The 21,753-nt window shown below is 38.2% G+C and overlaps 5 protein-coding genes across 6 annotated transcripts; 2 read left to right on the plus strand and 3 right to left on the minus strand.

Moving 5' to 3' along the window:
• The first annotated feature begins 603 nt into the window (after positions 1-603).
• Positions 604-11,525, plus strand: LOC116840507. Its single transcript, XM_032807315.1, is given in 24 exon segments — positions 604-649; positions 1,180-1,402; positions 1,527-1,692; positions 1,784-2,006; positions 2,284-2,563; positions 2,636-2,901; positions 3,091-3,274; positions 3,416-3,655; positions 3,743-3,833; positions 4,060-4,304; positions 4,378-4,552; positions 4,703-4,974; positions 5,113-5,224; positions 5,309-5,395; positions 5,473-5,607; positions 5,723-5,997; positions 6,106-6,230; positions 6,299-6,454; positions 8,239-8,283; positions 8,286-8,365; positions 9,762-9,980; positions 10,249-10,432; positions 10,513-10,585; positions 10,689-11,525. Coding segments are annotated over 24 exon segments (4,041 nt in total). The 5' UTR covers positions 604-618; the 3' UTR covers positions 10,843-11,525.
• LOC116840499 (sodium/potassium-transporting ATPase subunit beta-1-like) lies at positions 11,250-13,813 on the minus strand. Its single transcript, XM_032807297.1, has 6 exons — positions 13,386-13,813; positions 13,114-13,302; positions 12,870-12,989; positions 12,610-12,785; positions 12,195-12,456; positions 11,250-12,096 (listed from the first exon to the last, which is right to left on the minus strand). Exons 1-6 carry the CDS (start codon positions 13,519-13,521, stop codon positions 11,996-11,998), a joined length of 984 nt encoding a protein of 327 aa, XP_032663188.1. The 5' UTR covers positions 13,522-13,813; the 3' UTR covers positions 11,250-11,995.
• A 160-nt stretch (positions 13,814-13,973) lies between these two features.
• On the minus strand, positions 13,974-14,898 carry LOC116840506 (vesicle transport through interaction with t-SNAREs homolog 1B-like). 2 transcript variants are annotated; one of them, XM_032807314.1, is made up of 2 exons: positions 14,684-14,898; positions 13,974-14,592 (listed from the first exon to the last, which is right to left on the minus strand). In XM_032807314.1, exon 2 carries the CDS (start codon positions 14,475-14,477, stop codon positions 14,133-14,135), a length of 345 nt encoding a protein of 114 aa, XP_032663205.1. In that variant the 5' UTR covers positions 14,478-14,592; positions 14,684-14,898; the 3' UTR covers positions 13,974-14,132. The 2 variants fall into 2 exon arrangements, with proteins under 2 accessions (XP_032663205.1, XP_032663204.1); XM_032807313.1 differs by having other exon boundaries at positions 13,974-14,577; positions 14,684-14,890.
• Positions 14,899-16,152: 1,254 nt separating this feature from the next.
• On the plus strand, positions 16,153-18,376 carry LOC116840495 (alpha-1,3/1,6-mannosyltransferase ALG2). The gene is made up of 2 exons (XM_032807291.1): positions 16,153-16,437; positions 16,768-18,376. The coding sequence occupies exons 1-2, from the start codon at positions 16,195-16,197 to the stop codon at positions 17,743-17,745; spliced, it is 1,221 nt and encodes a 406-aa protein (XP_032663182.1). The 5' UTR covers positions 16,153-16,194; the 3' UTR covers positions 17,746-18,376.
• A 51-nt stretch (positions 18,377-18,427) lies between these two features.
• Positions 18,428-21,242, minus strand: LOC116840496 (splicing factor 45). Its single transcript, XM_032807292.1, has 4 exons — positions 20,773-21,242; positions 20,354-20,665; positions 19,583-20,014; positions 18,428-18,956 (listed from the first exon to the last, which is right to left on the minus strand). The coding sequence occupies exons 1-4, from the start codon at positions 20,887-20,889 to the stop codon at positions 18,669-18,671; spliced, it is 1,149 nt and encodes a 382-aa protein (XP_032663183.1). The 5' UTR covers positions 20,890-21,242; the 3' UTR covers positions 18,428-18,668.
• Between the last annotated feature and the right edge of the window lie 511 nt (positions 21,243-21,753).

A 21,753-nucleotide genomic window follows, 5' to 3' on the forward strand; every position in this document is an offset into this window, starting at 1 on the left:
TGTTCCGTAAAGTATTTCAGAAAATTAAATTTAGGATTGAGAAGACTAGTACTGAGTATTATCTAATAGCATATTGTAAATATTTAGTTTCAACCAAATGTAAAATTATTCCATTAATCTAAAAGAAATAGTTTCTTTTAATATTAAAATATAGATATATTGAATATAATTGTATATTGGAAAAGTGCCGCATTATTTTCTGTAATTATATTTGAAGAAGAATCGAATCAAAAAAATGCATATAAATAACCTGTTAGATAGAATAACGAATAAGTACGCAATATTTGATGCAAGCTCCTTTTCCGCTCATTTCTAAGCGCCGGAAATCGAACTTATCAGAATCATCATCAGTTCGCATTCTTTGCCACCGACACTTTCATTTTCAGAGAGAGGTCATCGTTCGCTTCCACTCCTGCACCACTCCCACCAGTTTTGCTCAAGGAATAAGAAAGTAACGGACCGTTACTTCAGCCAGTCTGGTCGGTCGTCTCATTGTTCAATCGCGATTTCTTACTGCGCAGACTGCAATTCATTTTGACGATACTCGCGCCAGATTATCGCAATTAAGCTCGAAAATTGAAAGAAATATCAATCGTTTTCCAATGTTCGTTAACAGTGATGCGGTCGCTCCTGTTACTCTGTTGCTGTGGTAAGTGAAAGCGCGTTTCCGTTTCCATCTGTGCCACTCGGAAACGGTATATATCTAAACGTCATGAGATGAGAGAGGAGTTGGGAAAACTGAATTTCATTTTAGTTTAATTTATTTTGATATTTTATTTTATTCTATTTTATTGATATTTTATTGATATTTTAATATTGCATTTTATTTTTATATTCTTAGAAAAAGAGAAATTATTAACGAGTTAATTAATTGACAGATAATATAATTTTGCTACATATTTGCAACTTTGTAATAATTCTGCGATAGCTCAATAGAAAATCCTGAATTATTTTTAATTATTTTCAATAATTGATTTTTTTTAATTCAAAATTACTTGAAGCGCATAGATATTTTTGTTAAGAGAAAATTGTCTTTAAATCTCTAAAGGAAAATAATTCTGAATATTCGGGAAAAATAGTAAATCTCTCGAATGCAAGTCAAAGTAGTCGTGAAAAGTGAATTAAATGTCGATATGTTAATTAAAGAACTATCGAATATGATGGAATATTTTGTGACAGTGACTATCGCGAGTTCGCTTAGACTAGCCGCGTACGTATCCTCCGGTGGTCTTCATGGCGAGATACGATTTGAGAGAGCCACGGAGTCCTCGGTGCGAATTCGATATTCTCTGAAAGCGACCTTGGAATATCCGGATCAGCAATGGCTTTGGTCTGTCAACCAATTTCCGGTCGATTATACAATTATCGAGGGTAGATGCGACAAACGACACGTCGGGGAAAGGTAAAAACATAATGTCGGACGCTAGAATGATGAAAATAATATCAGAAAAAATATAGTTGCGTTGATAAAAATTTTTCGAGATTTAGGAAATGTCAATTACCGTTTTGCCTCGTTTCATTCGCAGCATCATCGACTTGACGGAAAGAGTCGGACCTCTTGAATTACCGACGAATCAAACAGGCTCAATAGAAGTCACAGATTTGTTTTTAACTGGAAAAACGGGTTTGTGGGGAAAAAGTTTGGTGTTGAAGGACACTTACTCACCGAGGACAATATGCGCTTCGATTACGGTAACTCGTTAATCCACAATAACAATCTGGCAATTAAGTATTCGCTTCCTATTATATAATTCCGTTATATGATTGCGCGGACTTCCTTCAGGTACTCGAGAAAAACATCGAGAAGTTTGCCCAGGCGCGTTTTTATGGTCCCGTAGCGGGAACAGTTTTGTTCCGATGGTTGGGCGGTCAGATGGGCGATGAATCTACCGACACGATTATTCACACGAACTTGCACCACGTGCATAAGCAAAAGTTACAAATGTTAAATTATACCGAACATCATTGGAAGATATACGTCACCGACATCTTCGAAACCGGCAAAGGTCAGTATTCGTAATTGCAAACGTTACGTGCTCAATTAATGACGATCGATCGCGTAATTCTCAATTTAACTTAAAATTTTTCTCAAAATAACTCTCAATTTTCTCAATCGAATTTTAACGCAGCTGAATGTTCAGACGATTTCGGTAATAGTGACAAAGATATAATTTCTTGTCAACGATTTTTTCGTCTGATCCTCGTCTGAGTTACTCGAACTGAAATTATTTTCTCCATCTATACGACGTACTGTGGTTTCATTAAAAATTCTTGTACGTTTAGACAAAAACAACTGCAATATCCTGCAAAACGTATTTGATCCTAACAACGTCGGCGTCGGGAAGTCCATCGGAGATGTCGACGTGCGCCTAGGCAAAGTAAAAGTCGCCGCCAATACGCAAGAAAAATACAAAACTTTCTACAGAGATCCCGACTTATCTTTATTGCCGACGGATCTGCTCGGTCCACATCGCCACTTGTATCTAGTCATCTTTCATCCCGTACACGAAGACTCGTTCTTAGCTTGTGCCAAGATCAACCACCGCAAGCCGATACACATCAAGTAAGATTTGTATTACAATCCTGTTCTATGTGTAATATCCACGACAAAATTCCTTATGAAAATAATATCCAGGGCTGTGATCAATTCGCATGGAATTAAAGGCAAGATAACGGTGATTCAAGAAACACCGTTCGATCCAACATGGGTCAACGTCTCTTTGACAACTATTAACGATTTGGAAACCAGACTACGATACGCTACTAAAGTAGCATCCTACAGGATACACGAGTTACCTCCGGAACCGGCGCGAAATGTGAGGATTACTGTTGATCCATGCTTAACGACCAAGAAATTGTACAATCCTTTGAACATCGATGAGAAGACCACTCCGCCGGCAGGTATAATAGCTGCAATAATCTAAAAATAAATTATGTATTTGAATATCGCAGAGATTAATCAATTAAAGAAAGCTAAACCAATAATAAAAAAATAGGTAAACCAATAATAAAAAATTCAGAATTATGAAGAAACATGAAATGATAGTAATAAAGATAATACTAGAAATGTTTATTGCTTGAATGAAATAGGTTTCGGTACTCAGGATCAATATGCCATCGGTGATTTGTCTGGCAAGCTGCAAGGACGAAAGGAAGGATCTTACCATAACGACATTTTACCCGGGAGCGCTAAACTCAGCGGGATCTATTGGGATACGTATTTACCGCTTTCCGGGATTCACAGCATCGTTCACAGATCTTTGGTGCTTTACAAGTAATCTACCACAAATAATTTAATAAGCTCATTACAATAAAACGAATCAATCATGCGCGTATCTATCTAATTATATTGCACTTGTGATATCACAAGGCACTTTCATTGATTGATGCTGGAAAAAGAAATTTTCGTTGTTAGATATAACGAGACTGACAATAAAGGCGTAATCCCATGGGTATGTGGCACGTTCGCATATTATGTACCACATACCGACTGGCAAATGCCGATGTATACGACGGAAGTAGTATTTAGATATCCCATAGTCGGGCGAATACTCTTTCGACAGCCTAAGAATGAACCCGAGATGGATACTACTATAATAATAGAACATCTCGTTCACGCGGATGGCAATGCAGTAAACAACTCTGCGGAGCACAGGTAAATTTATCAAGTTAATGAGACAAAGAGGAAAATAATTTTACATTGAAGAGGTAACGGAATTAACGGTGAAATTTTGTGACTCAGATGGATGGTGCACGACAACCCGCCGGGAAAGGACTTCTACAATTGGACGGGTCGGTGCTTGAGCACAGGATCGCCCTATAATCCGCATAAGGTAGGAATAACCAATTAAAATTAATTAATTTACAATTTGTTAGTTTTTGATAATTTCCCGAGAATTTAATTATGATAATCAGCGCGCACTGATCTTAAAATAACGAACTTGGTTATTTTTTATGTGAACTTGATTATTTTATCTTACTTTGAATTATTCTTTCTTGAGATATCTAAATTATATGTGCGCGACTTGAGTTCATTTGTAAGAAATAAATATATTTCAGGTGGATTGGAACCCAGATAAACCCTGTTCGAGCTCAGAAATCTCGTTATGTCGCTTGGGCGATTTAACACGACACGGTGTGCTCGAAATTGCCGGTAGAAAGCTCTACGCCTCGGAATTGACTCGACGACTCTTTACGGACACGATGTTGCCCTTATCAGGGCCCCATTCATTGTTCGGCAAGAGTTTAGTTATTTACGACGATCACGGTCCGGTTGCACGGGGAGATCGACTGGCTTGTTCCATGTACTTGCACAATAAATAAGAATAAGTCGACGTGCTAAATTCTATTACATTAAAAGTATAATTTCGCTTTCAGTATCGGCGGAGTTTATCGACGTAAGGCGGTAGCGAGAGATTGGTTCGGAAATGGTGAACAAATATCTCTGAGAGGAAAATTAGAGCTCTTGCAGCAGACCGAGTACGATATCACGAATGCAGAAGTGTCGCTTGAGGGACTCGGTGGAAAAATGAGCGGATATCACGTACACATGGTAACTAAAAGTCTTCTAAAATTGAACGAAATTCTATATTGTCGTTCATTATATCGCTGATTCTTTTCTATTCTTTTTTTTTTGTATAGATTTTTCTCAAAGACTGTTCGTCAATTTAAATGTAAATTATAAGCATTCGCTCACTTTCAGACACCTGTAGAATACGACTTGGAATTTCCATGCGAAGGAACATCGCTGTACGGACACTGGAATCCATTGGGTGTCAATATAAGTGACGTACCAGCGGCGGAGGAAGGTACGCTGGATCACTACGAGATGGGTGATTTGAGCGGAAAATTTGGTACTCTGGATAACAAGAAAAGATACATATCGACGTATAACGATACGATGTTACCGCTATTTGGACCGAGAAGCATTCTGGGACGCAGTATAGTGATTCATAAGAAGGAAAAGAACTTGAGGTAACCGATTTATGATCAGCAAATTTTTACATCAGTATGTTAGAATAAGAAGGAAATCGTTTTCATTTATCAAAGAATCTTTGTCGCGCTATTTCGAATAATCGACTCATTCTATTAAATCTGTGGTTTTACATTCAGGTGGGCGTGTTCTACTGTAGAGAGAGGATATTCTCCGACCGATGCTAGTGAGTTGCGTGCTATCGCATCGTTCCATCATCCGCACGGCTTTTTGTACGGTTACATAAGAATGGTAGTTTTGCCAGCGCTGTAAAAATATCTTGCAAAGAAGAGCATACGATAGGAACTTATTTTAAAACAATATTGCCGGTTGCAGACGCAGCTCGTGTATAAGGATGGCAGTCAAAGCGAAACGGTGATCGAAGTAAACTTACGTCATCCCGGCAAACACGATCGCAATATTGTAAGCATGAAATCCTATGAGATGGATCTGTGTTGCGCGCATTAATGTGCTCGTTAATTACATATGTATGATTTTAGACGAGAAATCATAACTGGGCTATATATGTAAATCCCGTGGGTGTGGACGCCGCGGTGAAAGTGGAAAATACTCGATGCGTGGCGGGTGGATACACGTGGAATCCTTACTTCACTCAATTAGCCGATCCGTTGAATGTGAGTAATGCGAAACTATCGTACATAAACGCTGGATAAATTATTAATCTATGTTGGATTCAAATATATTAAATGTTTCGTACGTATAATAATCGTTTATACAATGGCTGTTTAGGATGATCTCTACAGACAAGAATGTGGCCCGGATTTACCACTGCGATGTTACGTCGGAGACATATCGTCTCGTCTAGGACCCATTAATATCGGAGAAGAGCGACAAGTATTCACAGATCAAAATTTCCCCCTGGGTGGACCGATTTCCGCGTTGGGTAGATCCATCGTAATTTTCGACAAAGATTTTGGTACCAACAGATACTCCTGCGCGAATATCGAGCCTGACAACGACATCGTGAAATACGCGAATATTAGAAAACCACCGCGATTTGTGGTGTAAGTTGTTTCTCTAAGCATTTGAAACAGAAATATAAATCATCGGATATAAAATTTATCACATGAATTTAACAATAAGTATACTTGTTGATTTAATCCTTTCCGTAGGGCGCAGTTTTTGGAGGATGTGAGAAAAGTGATGGGCATCCCCGAATGGATGCTGTCTATCGATAATAGAAAGACCAAAATATTACATAACGGCGCATGCATTCAATTTCTTCTACATTTCAAAGGTGAGAGTGTCTATACTCCCAGACAGCGTAATTTTACTGTTACTTTACGGACGACTTTATTTGTATAGGTCCAATTGCTAACATATTGGAGCAAGACTTTAGCAAACTTATATCCAGCGGTAAACTCGAGGCTCCCAGTTTATATATTCCAGGATACGTAGCGACGAAAAGGAAAAGCACCTTAGGACATCGACAGTGCGGCGTGCGTGATCCAAATGACAGAGGTAACACTTACCACACGCATTAATTATATATCAATCGAATGATAATTTTCTTATTAAATATATTTATTGTAGACTTTAACATCTATCGTAGCGCATCCAACACGCCGCTACCGAAGATATTTTTATTGTCGGTACTCCTAATTTTATATGAATTCTAGTAATAATTTTGTTGTCGATACTTTTATTTTTATACGAATTCTAGTAATAATTTTGTGTACGGAAAATTTGAGAAGAAAGAGTCGAAAATATAAATGAAGCCTATTTTATAAGTTTCTTGAAGTAGACGCAACATAAACGTTAAAAAAGTTAGAGCAATCAGATCGACAATCGACTTTACTATGTGAGTAGACAATTAAAAAGCTAGTCCTAATCAAACGAAGATGGAGAAACTAAATTAATTCGTCACATGTATAATTAACGTATTCTTTAAATAAAAGTTTTTAAATTACACGTGTTTTATAATTAACGTGTTCTTTAAATAAAAGTTTTTAAATTACACGTCAATTGTATGCAATAATCACGTCATGTATTGCAATTCGTTAGATTACCGTTATTTATATATCTCATACGTAACTATTTGGCGCGTTTTCCTCGAGATCCAATTAAGCATGTAACGTAATACGAATATCGATGTATTGCGATATTTGAACTTGTACGTAAATAGATTATTTACCTATACATAAATAGATGTCCGTAAATTGCATTGTTAAATGTGTTTGCTCATATATATATTTGTCTACCTTTATAGAAATAGCATACTAAGAATCATTGATAATTACTTATTATCCAGTATTTTTAATACTGAAAATAAGTAATTATCAATGATTCTTAGTATGATATTTCGATAAGGGTACTCATATATATTCTTCTAATAATAGTGAAACGGAGTCTATATAGAAATTTGCAATTAAATATACAATGAAAAAGAAACGATTTTAATTTTGCAAAAAGAAGAGAAGGAGGAAGAAATATCATGGAAATTTTGTAACACACTGTACACGATATATAGAAACACATATGTGCATTCTTGAATATGTCGGACAGTTATTTTCGGTATCCACGTGCTTCCGATATCGCGGTACGAACTGAAAACCCGTGCACGAATAGTATTACGTGTCGAGGTATTCCCAACAGATTGCCAAACATGAAATCATTATGATATCATGATATATGCTCAAAGCATTTCTACTTATTACTGTTAGTCTCCATCTGCGTTCGATTGATCTGTTATTTTCCAATTTTTTAATAAGCGACTTTTCCTTGTAGTACCTTTGAATTACTTGTGATCACCTGCACGTTTCCATATTTTAATCAAATACATTCGTCCCTTGCATTGCACGAACATTTATTTATAAATAGAATATTTACAAATATAAGAATGTATTGGAATGTTCGGTTACGGAATTGCTGTAAAATATGGAGACAGAAATGAGAGTCGAATAAACTTGTAGACTGAATTAGCAGGATTAATACAGCGTCACTAATCGTAAGGTCGAGATGAAAACGCAACCCTATAGCTTCATTACTTCACACGATTGGTGTCACGAGGCGAGGAAGAAGAGGAAGAAGATCATGATTGACACAATGACGATCGTCGCACCAAATGGGACTTGCTCATGAGAACGCACGATCGGAACTCGGATAATCGGCATCACGACACCGCGAGAGGCTGGAGGAGGCCGTCATTTCGGCAGCGGCAGTTCTACACTCTCCCCGGCAAACTGTTTCAGTCGAAACGTCGAAAGGGACGCTATTTTGAGGCGACTCGCACTAAATATGGTCAGATAGACGTTGTGGCGTTGTACCCGGGCAGCGCACCCCTGCTCAGGCCGAGCGCGCTTCTCTGGTGGGGGAGATCCACAAAAGTTACTTAGACAAGTTCAGCTCTATGATTCGGACAGTTGGTTCGTCGTGACCATCTCGTACCGTCTCCTCTTAGAAACCACTCGTAGATATGGTAAGTACCGACGTCTCCGTCGAGGCATCTCCGCGCTCGGTCGCCACACATCGGTCGATCTCGCGGCTAACTGCGGCTGTAGAAGCGAGACTCTACACATGTCGATCTTCCGTTCGGCGGACGCGGGGAAACGCGAGAAAATTATGTATGTGATCGGGATGACCACGGAACAGGAACACTGCCAAATTGCGAATATACGCGCGCATCACACGACGGTGGATTATACGTGCGATGGACTACGCGCAGTGCATTCGAGCGATCTACATAAAGTGATGATGATAATAATGATGATGACGACGGCAATGAGTTGATGATGATGAAGGTGCTGCCGGAGTATTGTTGCTATTGTGGATTTGTGACGATGGAGTGCGACAGTGATTTTCTTCGCCACTCAAAATTTCAAAGTACAACGGACAAAAGAAATATCCGATTATCTCTTCTTGATATCTAAAAAGAAAGAAACAATTACAACATGTACTTCGTGCGATAGACAATCTTCCGGCCGGCCGAATAAATTGTCCGACTCTAACGGTCCAATAATTACGTAACAAAGGTAATTCGAGAGGCGGCACGGTAACCGGACAGTCGCTCTATATACGTCCTGGCAGCTTTTCCGCGACTCACACGGAACGATTCTATTTTTAGTAACTAACGAGCCGCGCCTCGCAAATTTTCTCGCCCGATAAGTGGACCGGGTCACCGTCTCACTTTTCATCGAGTTTTTGTTAAAACCAATCGGCACGTGTGTTAATGAAAATCATCTAGTCTCTACACATTAAAACTTTGTTTCTTCTTCAACTTTTTTATACTTTAAATCGATTCTCATTTTGTCCCTCATGAAAATGTTCAATGTGAAGGAGAAACGCGTTCTTCACATGATTTTTCGTTTAACCCGACAATTATTTGCGGAATAACAAAATAGATTTTGTACTTGTTAAACGCGAATATATAATTGCTTAAATTAATTAAATTTTTCGCTCTTATATTTTTTATAATTGTTTTTTACACGCTTTTTACGATTGTATATTAAATATTAAAGCATTTGGAGACGAAGAGGTTGATTCTTAACTTGATTTTATCAGATAAAATCATCGAAAGTCGGAAATATCTTCGGTGCGCTTAGAATTCTCTTTAACTTTCAAGTCAATGCAAATATACATTTTTAACAATTCATTATATCATCAACAGTTCATTATAATTATATTTAATTTCGATTATATCATGCGGAGCTACAAAAAGCTCACAAAATGAGCTTGGAAATACATTCGGAAATAAGTGAATAATACTTCAATTGTGGAATGATTGGCAAGAGAAGTATCACATAATATTAAACTATATTATACCACACAGGCGGATAAGGAAAAGAAGAAGAAGACCAAGAAGAAGGAGGAGGCGGCTCCAGCACCTGAACCCGAGCCTGCAGCAGAAGAGAAACCAGCAACCCCTACGGGCACACCGAAAGAATCTGGTTCCGCCAGGGCGAGCAGCCGCGGCAGTCGCAAGGCCAAGCGCAGTGGTTCCAGCGTCTTCTCCATGTTCTCACAGAAACAGGTGGCTGAGTTCAAGGAGGTACGGCACGAAGAATCTGTACACATATATTACACACATCCGTCTTCTTTAGATCCCTTTAGAAGATATGAAGTTTGTGATCTTGTTCTCTTTATCAAGAAAAAAAAACGTCGATACATCACTGAACCGGGAAAAAAAACATATTAAAATTAACAAGTAACGATATCAATCAAAGCCGGGCAGGAGAACTTAGAGAAGCGAAACTAGTCGAGATAATGATGATCAAGTGAGAATAGGGAGTTAAAGCTTTTCATGGGCGTGTTCACAGGCATTCCAGCTGATGGACGCGGATAAGGACGGTATTATCGGTAAGAATGATCTTCGCGCAGCTTTCGACTCCGTTGGACGACTCGCAACCGACAAGGAGCTCGAAGAGATGCTCAACGAGGCTCCGGCGCCCATCAACTTCACTCAGTTGTTAAACCTGTTTGCTGTTCGTATGTCAGGATCAGGTACGCGTGATACTTCAATATCGGCATATATATGTGAAATGAATGAACTTTGAAGAACTAATGTTTGTTCGCTTTAACAGGTGCTGACGACGACGACGTTGTAATCAATGCCTTCAAGACATTCGACGATAATGGCAAAATCGATGGCGAAAGGTACGGTGATATTTGATTACGTCCTTATTCGTTCTTATTAAGATGCACTAGCATATGTGTGGTACACAGTGTATACAATGATTTTTTTATGCTTGCGCGTCAGGTTAAGGCATGCTCTGATGACGTGGGGCGAGAAATTTACACCCAGGGAAGTGGATGACGCTTTCGACCAGATGTTCATTGACGATAAGGGTTTCATCGATACTCCGAGTTTAATTGCCATGTTGACCGGCACAGCAGAAGAGGAGGAGGAATAAGATCAGATGAAGTTGTATCTCACCAAGAAGGAAACGTTCCTCGATTATGAAGCCTCATATTAATATCAGACTCACGTGGCTTGACTCGAAGGACAGATATATTTAATCTTTTGCTGCCTCCTCCTTTCTTTCTCTTTCTAATTCTGTCTCTTGTACGAATTAAATATTATGCTTTTTTAAAATTTTCTCTCCTCTCTTTCTTTCTGTCTCTCTTTCTCTAGCCAACTCTCACTTTTTCTTCAATTTTATTCTTCAATATTTCTGTGTATATTTCTCTATCTTTCATTATCTTTTTCTCTGTTTTTCTACTTTCTTCTCAAGATATTTTTCTGCCTAGCTCTCTACCCTGCTTCTCTTTTTCTATATTTCTTTACATTCATTTCTACTTTTCTCTTTTTATCTTTTTACTCCTTTCTATCCTTTTTTTATCTTTCTCTCTATATCTTTCTTACTCCCTCTCTCTCATTCTTCCTTCTATTTTCTGTCCTTTATTTCCTTCTTCATCGTCATCTAAATTCTGGAGAAAATTGCCCATTTCGGATTAAAGGACAAGACACGAGAAGTGCAATCGTTTATTTCTGTTTAGCACAATTCTCTCATGCATCGAGTCGCACGTCTGTCGATAAACGAAGCTTCATTTACCATTTTATCGTTCATGTAATAAAAGTATTAATAAAACTGTATGAAGCTCTGATTTCGATCCGCTACTCCGTCAGCAGAATCGAAAGCGTGAGTCAGCGCTCTCGATTCACTTGAGATATTTCGTAAGGACGAACCCGAGAGAAACACGTTACGTTTTTCACTGTCTCGGAATCCGGATATGCGTTCACGATGTTGCATCGATTAAATTTGCAGAAATTATCATTATTACTGATAATAATACCCCATTTTTTTATAAATATACATATATATATATACCTCTGATATTACGTTCTCTGTTCACGATGTTCTGCACCGATGTTCTACATTCGATTGTATTGTTAATGTAACACGATACAAGATAATAAAGGAATCATTGGTGACGAGAATATTATTCGAATTTCTAACGAAGAATAATTATTCTTCGTCTCGCTTTCTTAGCGTCTTATTAAATATATAATCTCATTGATAAGTGCCTGAGAAATATAAATATAGTCGCCAACTCACCGCGATTTCACGACTCTCCCAGAATGATTTGGAAATCCAACGCGTTCTGCCGATCTACGTTGATATTGAGCGCCCACAAACTGCATTCCACCGTCACCAATCTACCCGCTATAATAAATAGAAGAAATTTAATTTATTAGAATAATTACACCGTGTGTCATCCATTGTGACAATCCCAATTCAATATACGTATCTCAACAACTTACGTGTGATATTTTTGAATTGCAGCGCTACCATCGGCGACAAATAATCCGGTTGTCCCATAAACGGAAAATACTTTACGGGAAAGCCGGCACTCGGTATGTATTCAATCTCACCGACGTGTTCCTTATCAACGTTGCTTGCTCCGTCGCACCACAACCAAATTTGAAGTTTGCTCGAAGATCGGATAGTCTTTTCTAAAGCAAATGGTATGTTCTCAGGCAATTGAGAGGATTTGTTGTAATGTATCGGTACCCAGTCAAACCTCTGCAAGAGAATCAGATGAGAAGCATTTCCCTATCATATTTTATTTTCAACAGTTTGATCCATGCACGCGTTATTATCGCGAAAATATAATAAAATCAATATCAATCGTCAAAATCGTTTTCTTTTTGTCGAATATATGAGATTTCGACTTACTTTGTTAAACTTAATGAGAATACACGGCTGTAACGGATCCGTGTATCCATATGGAGGTTTCCCACAAACACCAAGGCTCTCGATGTCAAAGAAACACGGCTTTACGTTGGGCGTGCTCGACGTCTCGTCGCTGCACTCCGCGGTTATCTTGTAGTTATTCCTGCTTTTGTTATACTCTGGAAGAAAGATACCAACTTGCACAGTTCTCTTTTGACATTGCAACAAGTTTGAATTTTCACTCACAATATCTGGACTTGTACCTTGCAAAAAGTCAGTTAAAGTCTCTACGTATCTCGCCGGTCGAACGTTCACGCTCGATTTGTCCACCCAAATGATGGGAGACGCGGTGGGCAGCAAAACATTCGGTTTGAAGCTAATTCCTGTACAGAGTATAATATGTATCGCACAAATGTATTGAACATTATCAGATTAGATATTATCAGCGAAAACCAAAATTAGTTTTTAGATTCAAGTGTTAAATAAATCACTCCACACATATCATACCTGGGCTTTCGAAATCCAGATGACGGAAGAGAGAAAAATTATTGCCAAAATAGGACCTGGAAACTACACCGCTATACAAGAAGAACGGTTTGTCCAACTTCGAAGCGTAGTCGATGCTAATCCACATCTGCAACGCGAAAATGGAGCCCAGTACACTGAAGAAGCCCAAGTAGAAAACTCCTAGCAGACCTGGATTACACAAATCATTAGATTAGTCGAAATATCAATTCACAAGTTAATGACTGTGAACTTGAGAAGATACTCCAACCCACCCCATTCTTTTCCCGTTCTACCAAGCAATGTCCTCGCGTCGGGATTCCAAATGAATCGCATAAAATTCCTGAGTGGTCCCAAATCCGGCTCGGGCACTCTGCTTCGATAATATTCCTCATCATGCATGATGACCATTTAAAAAAATATCTTTTAGCTCAAATGCCAAGTTATTACAAGGATAAAAACAAAAAATGAAGTCTATTCTGAATATGCAGCAAAAAACATGAACATATCTTACATACTGTTCCTGTATTCATGTCAGTATGTTTTGAAATCAATGACACATGCTGCAGGCATGTGGTATAAAGGCACATATAAGAATATATGAGTATATATAAAAGTATATATAAGAAATGAGAACATACATATATAGCTAAACATAATAAAACAATTTCAATAGTCATTGGGAAATGGCATACAAACGACATTAAATCTGCTCTTTTTCAAAGAACTTCCTGAACTGATGTACATTATGCAATAAATTAGAGTGAAACAGATATATCTTGTCTCATTCTAATTTCCAATATCAATGTACATTAGTTCAGGAAGTTCTTCAAGAAAGAATAGATCTACTATTTTGCAAAAGGTGTGTTTGAAAGTTTGTTTATTACACCTTATACAATATTTGCAGATGCCTATATAACTACACACATTATTAACTATATATTGCATCATATATACATTATATTGCATGTATATACAACTTCAGCCCTTAACCTTGTTTAGCCTCACCGTACCGATGCAGCTTAATGATGAAAGAACTTTAAATATACAATAATGCCAATTATAGTCACTTCTAGTAATATAATAAAGATCAACACAATTTTGTTCGTCAAGACTCTCACTCGCATAACATTTAAAATCTTTCGCGTTTTGTTCAGTTCCTCATCTGTCTGTGACAATCTCCGTTTAGCTCGCAGCAGACGTTCTCTCTGCTCGCCCAGTTCAGAGATGACTTCAGTTCCTACTTGCTCACTCTCTGCTGCCACTGCCTGTGATCTCGCGACTGACTGTGCTGAGCGTTCCAAAGCCGCGTTACCGTCCTGCAGAACGCGCCGATGCTCGGCCTCCCAATCCATCCCAAAATTCATCGTTGTCGTTCTATTCGATCGATATCCAACAACGAGTAACAAATATCAAAGATCGTGTTTGATCAATTGTCATTCCAAATTACAAATTTCGCATCATTGCCTAAAACGAGAAATACTAGTAAACACAACAAATATACATATCTTGACAAACTACACTAACAAATATACAAATCTTGATATCATCAGACATTGAGTGAAAACACTACCTATTTTTTAGAATGACTCTTGTTGCTTTCCAATGATTCGTCCTCGTTCTTGGAAGTGTCAGTCGTTTACGGCAAAAACTAGACTGTTTATTAATAAATTCACTTGCGCACAACTGACAAATTCACACGGGACAGATAAGAAGAGATGACAGCTTCGTCATCTATCTATCTGTTTCTGGCTTGGAAATAAATTCATACGCCATCTGGTGACAGCTCCGTCAAATAAGCGAACCATAGATTAAATACATCTATATAGCGGTACAACTTCATCGTCATAGAGTTACTCTAAGCAGAATTTGGCCACGAAGAAGCAACTTTTGATTGATCCATGTTTTATCAAATCCCACACAGTATCCAATCACAGTATTCCTATTGCAATAGGTTAGGTTAAGGAGAAACCATGGACGTAGATTTGTTCGCGTCGCATGCCCCAACGTGCTCCTACTCGCTTCAACGCACTCTGATTGGTCCGCGTGGTGACGTGACCAATCAGAGTGCGTTGGAGCGAGTAGGAGCACGTTGGGGCATGCGACGCGACAAACCTTAGGAATATCTGGACGGAGCGTATTTCACGGGGTGTGAATTCACAGGGGTGAGAAGAATGAAAGTGATCACTAAATATGGCGGCAGCCTATATCACGGAACACAATAGCTGCGTTCAGCATTGTAACTGAAAGACGTCAGATTGCTCTTTTATCTCGAAAATGCACAGAAGTGAGAGAGATACGAGATTTCGTATCTTTTTCATTTCTATGCATCTTCGAGATAAAAGAGCAATCCGACGTCTGCGATTTACAATGCCAAACGCAGCTATTGTTTATTTTGGTATAGTGTATTGAAAAATGTACAAATGAATACGTGTGTATGAGTATGTGTGAATATAAAGTTTTATCCTGATTGCAACTGTTGTTATATTAAAACATACTTGTGAAATAATAGTCTTATCATTTTTACGTTCCCATTCTCTAGTTGTATTTTATTTTTCCGGCTTCTCGGTTCTCCGGCTTTTACAATATTTCGCGTAACAATCCGGCATCTTCTACTGCGAAATATATAGTTCCATCCATAAGGACTTTTCACCACAAAGGTAAAAATCCTCGATCTTGTACACACATGTCATATATATATATATATATATATATATATATATATATGTGTGTGTGTGTGTGTGTCACTTTGTCACCAAAGATGACCGCAACGAAGATTTCCTCTCACTGCGCTGACTTCACACCCCGCGCCCATAAAAATACTTTACGCTCCGTCCAGATATTCCCCTACGTCCATAGTCCAATCGCATCGTGTCCAATCGGATGCCAGCTGTGTAGTGTAGTGTCCAGTATGTAGCAACAATTTTGTTTAATGCACCGATCGCTGTAGTGGGGGGTTTTAGCCGGCAGTGACCGATAAAATGCGATAAACAGTTATTCGCGTCGCGGTAATTTCGTACTTACGTACAGCTGAATGCATGACTTACCGTAACTGTTGACGGCGAGATTGTGAGAGCATCGACGATGACGCGCATCACCTTCCTACATCCCGACCTCGGAATCGGCGGTGCGGAAAGACTGGTCGTCGACGCGGCCCTTGCCCTGCGTAAGAACGGTCACGACGTGAATTTCGTGACGACTCATCACGACCCGGAACACTGCTTCACCGAGACTAAGGATGGCACAATTCCCGTCACCGTTGTGGGCAATTGGCTGCCCAGGCATGTTCTGGGCAGGTTTTACGCGCTCTGCGCCTACCTACGTATGGTAGGTAGTATTGAAGTATTTTAACAAGAATATGTAACAAGTAGTTACTGTCATACCTAAGTGATAAAATATAAATAATAAGTAACAGATTAAAAGTATCAAAAATTGTATTTTCTATTGATAATAAATAATAGTAAATCAAGAAAGATAAAAGTTTGTTTCGTAGGAATTCTCAATTAAAAAGAAACAATGAAAGAATATATCAAGCATATGTACTTTTGTTAAAATCTATATTGAAGAATATACTTTAAACATTTGCAAAAAAAGAAAAGACATGTATCTAATAGCCTTTGCAGTATCAAGTCAATTTTTATATGTTCTCTTTTACAGATATATGCAGCTATCTACATAATATTTTCTGACCAACGACCAGAGGTTGTCTTCTGCGACTTGGTGTCGGTATGCATTCCCATTCTTCGATTGAGAATTCCATATGTGGTCTTTTATTGTCATCACCCAGATCAACTGCTCACTCAGCCTGGAGGCTACAGCAAACAGCTGTATCGCATGCCACTGAATTATCTAGAAGAAGTTACCACAGGCATGGCTCATAAGATATTTGTAAATAGCATTTACACAGGCAACGTGTTCAGGAACACGTTCAAGCGTTTGCACGTAATACCAGAAATTTTGTATCCTTCTATCAACACCGACTTTTTTGACAAAACGAGAATAGTGTCCATAGAGAGAGTACTAGATAGAAAACTACCGGATGATAGTATCATACTGTTATCCATCAACAGATATGAGCGTAAAAAGAATTTGTCCCTTGCTTTGGAAGCTCTAGCAGAGCTGGAGAATCTCTTGACGAGGGAAATATACAAACGTGTATATTTGATTATAGCCGGTGGCTACGACAAGAGGGTCGAGGAGAACGTGGAATATCACTTGGAGTTAATAGGACTCGCTGACGAGTTACACGTGACTGACAAGGTGATGTTCCTACGTTCGCCTTCTGACATTGATAAGGTCTCCATACTTCATCATTGCAAAATTGTAATATACACACCACCAAACGAGCACTTCGGTATTGTGCCGTTGGAGGCGATGTACATAGGCAAACCGGTAGTCGCTCACAATTCCGGCGGCCCGATGGAATCTATAGTGTCCGGAGAGACTGGCTTCTTGGCCGACTTATCCGGCCAAGCGTTCGCTTCGAAGATAGCTTTCCTGATCACTAATCCGAGTCGCACAGAAAATTTTGGGAAATCCGGCAAAGACAGGTTTCTAAAGGTATTCAGTTTCGCCGCGTTCAGCGCCCAATTGAACAAGGCGATAGAGGACTTGATTAACGGAAAAACAATGTAACATAATGAGAGATATCTGAGTGAATATATCCACAATGTTTTTAACTTTTGCACGATATCAGATATATCTTAAATGGTTGTTGAAAATGGTACTACGAGAATAAGTGAACGTTTTCTTACGGAATACTGGTAATATTCTGTATCGATTAAGTATCCGACTGAAAGCTGCATTTCTTACTGGACGTTTAGAGATTATTGCTACCCAGCTTATTTAATCTTCCACCTGTCTTCACACATCTTGTTTTAGTTTTACTCTCTTTCTTGCATTAGGACTTTCTTTATATATTTAGGAAACAATATTCTAGCGAATAGCTGAAGAAAACAGAAGATTATTTCAGTAAAAATACTTACAATCAGTGAAAAGATTAACATTTCCATGAATACAATTAAATACAATTAAATACAATTAAATTTCGGAAATGAAATATACGTTTGAGAACACTGAGATCTGATTAAGCCTAATGTAAGAAAGAGAGAGAGAGAGGATCAAGGATTACTCATTCCTTATATATATATATGAATATTTAAAATTTGTTATGTTCTACTTAAGTTATTACGAGTTATTATATATTGTGTTGTTGGATAATATAAGTGATTCTTTAATTAAATTTTGCATGTATAATTGATTGTTAAAAAACAGAAAACTATAATTGTAAATGACAATGAAATAAAATAAATATATATTATAATTGAAAAATTTATTTTTTATCTTTATCTAGAAATACTCGTTGAATGCGTACGATGTAACATTGCGTGTATATAAATGTAAAAATATAATCAACAGAAGAAATGATCTCTTGGATATTCAAATAATATCTAAGGTATTTTACACTTTTTTTCACACCTTATTTAAAAATATACAATTTGTGAAGGGAGAAGATACTGAACCAATGTATGAAAATTGTTTTCCACACAACCCATCTTCTAGTCCATCAATTGTAGCATATCGAGTTTTTCACTAGAATAAAATCCCGCTTTAACTTGTCTACCGCCAAAGAAGCGTCCGTTTAAATCTACCACAGCCTTAATAGCGCTCTCTATTCTTTTGAACTCCACGAAAATTCGAACTGCCTCCTCCGGTGCAGCTTCCATCACTTCGTGAATAATAACGCGTGCGACATCACCGTATTTCGTGTTGCACTCGTCCTTCACTTCCGGTTCGAGATCATCATCCACCTCTCCAGGACCAACCATATTTCGTAAAAGTACGACCTGAAGTAAAACTCATATATTAACGATGATATGTGAAAAACAGGGTCGCACACATATGCAAGATTCTATCCTATCAGAAAAAGTGCGTGTTAACTAAATCTCGAATGTATCGAAGTGGGTGAAGCCTCTTTTCCGCGACGCTAATTGGCCGTCTCGACCGTCTCGATTCCGTCGCAGTTGAATTCGTGCCACTTGCAGCTGTCAACCGCGGTGACAGATCAGGTTGTGTTGTTCGCGTCATATGAATTTGATATTTATTGTAATCCCAGCAAACACAATGTTACATACATGTAACATACATGTTAGTTGTAATTTTTTACTCAACAAACAATATAACTTATATAATATACGCGTCATATAACAGTTACATTGTTGAATAGGAAATTACAACCAACATGTACTTTACATGTAACATTGTGTTTGCTGGGAATATAATTTGTAAAAACGAGTATTGTAATATTGTAAAATTGTAAATAGTACAACGAAAAGGCTAAAGTGGCGCGCGCGAAGCGCGTTCTAGTTTCAATAAAATTCATTTGATAAAACTGACTCATTTTGATTCTCAACTTTATTCTTTGCTAAAATTAGAGTATGTATATTGTGTAATACTATAAACAAGTACTCACCTTACTAGGACACTTCATTATCTCGGTGATACTAGGCTCTTCTGCAGGTTGTGGTTGCGGAGGTAGTTGCATCAGAGGCGGTGAAGCCGTAAGAGGTGGCGGTGGCGGCATGAGTTGCTCCCTTTCCCCGACTATTCTACCACCACGTTTACTCGTTTTCTCTACTTGTAAGGCTACTGACATGCCTTGTTCCTTTTTGCCGAGTCCCTGTCCCTCCTTGAAGCCGTATTTGGCCATTATTTTTGCAGCTACAGACGACGTGGCATAGCCTAGACTAGATTGCTGCGATCGCGGTGCTGGGGGTGGCAATTCCGAGGATTCCTGCAGAGAAGGTGGTGGAGCTATCGCAGCACCTCCAATTATACCTCGAGAAGATGGTGTCCTCTCCTCGTCTCTCTCGGGAGGTATCATTGTACTGTTACTGCTAGAAGCCTAATATTCACAAATGTTTAGTTATCTCATTAATTATCAGTATTATTATCAATAAATCTATATTATAACCACTTGTGATATTAATAACATTATGTACGTATGTAATTTACTTTTTATTCAAATTTTATTTGATACTTGAATATTCCAACAAAATTTCTTAATATCTAAAGTTGATTTTAAGGAAATACATTTATATAAGATCAAGTTTTCTTTACTTGATTTTACAAGAACAATTTTATAATTTACAGATTGATTTCAAATTTAAACATATTAATTATTTTGAGCAATCTACTGTAAAAACATATACTAAGTCAAACCAATTGTATTATTATGTATTACCTGATTATCCTCAAAACGTGTGTTATCTCTCCTACGTTTGCGCATTTCTGTCTCTTGATCATGTTCTCTGTCTCTCATATCACGCAGTTCCTTCACAACTTTCTCATATTCATTGGGCCATATAGGGTCATATTCATTCACTACATTCCAATCAAATTCACCGCCAACTCCTATCCCACTTACATTGCTAGTAGACAATGGATTATTATGGGTAGCATCATCCTCTCTATCCAAATCACGGTTGGCTTTCGATTTCAAGTCTATCACTGGTGCTAGTACAGCAGTAGCTTTCCTATACTGTTCACGTTTTGGCTATAAATCCACAAATAAAAAATCCACAAAGAATAATTAGAGATATTACTTTCTCTCAAATCATTCTCAAAATTTAAAACTATGTTTAATATATTACGCGAATTTACTTGTGTTGTGGCAGCTTTTTTTAGCTGTAACTGAGATTGCAGCAGTTTGATACCGGATGACCACCCTGCGACCTTCTCATTAGTTCGGTGTTTGTCAAAATCGTCGTACAGAGACATATTGTTGGAAGATTTTGACGTTTATCCGAAAAACTTTTACAATGTAACTCAATCTCTTTTTAGTTTCACATGCAAATCGTTCGAAGCTTTCTATGTTCATACACTGCAACGCATAATTAACAATACGGACGGATAGCAGTCGACCGTCAAGACAATGTTCGATTCCTTTTACTTTCTATAAAAATGTTTTAATTATTTTCTCGACATTATCCTATACCTCAAAGTCTGTGTTACTTAAGTTTTCATCTTCCGGTAGTACAATTACACGTCAAAACAGCACATATCAACTTTAAGAACTCTTCACATCTCACTATACCATTTATATCCGATCAAGGGTAAAGCGCCATGTTAATTCTTAGTTCCACTTCATGAGGACATCATTCTAGATGGCGCTACGAGGTTGTCATCTTGTCGATTGTAACTCTTGTTGCAACAGCCAATCAGAAGCGTTAATAGTACCATTGATGCTTCTGATTGGCTATCGCATAATGGCTCCTGCATACAGGACGCGGTAATGCTTGCCTCGCACGGAAGTCCGCGCGACAGCCAATCAATATGTTGTTTTTCCGTAAGAGCTAGAAGGTTATTACGGAAAGCAACATATAGATTGGCTGTTGCGCGGACTTACGCCGCGCGGCAAGCATTACCGCATCCTGTCTGCAGGAGCCATAAGACTAGTTTATGATGGCCATAATCCGCTAACTTATGCCGGAATCGTAAAAAATTGACCAATTACATCTGTGACTCTTGCACTTGATTAGTATACATCTGCATTTTTAGATCTAAGGGAATATGTCAATCGGTGTTTCGCTCTAATTTACGTAGTGCTCAAAAAAGACAGACCTTAGGTTGGTCAATCTGATG

This window comes from Odontomachus brunneus, unplaced genomic scaffold (assembly GCF_010583005.1).
Source record: "Odontomachus brunneus isolate Ranch 3 - 2012 unplaced genomic scaffold, Obru_v1 Obru_scaffold_010, whole genome shotgun sequence".
In the NCBI taxonomy this organism is placed as follows: domain Eukaryota; kingdom Metazoa; phylum Arthropoda; class Insecta; order Hymenoptera; family Formicidae; genus Odontomachus; species Odontomachus brunneus.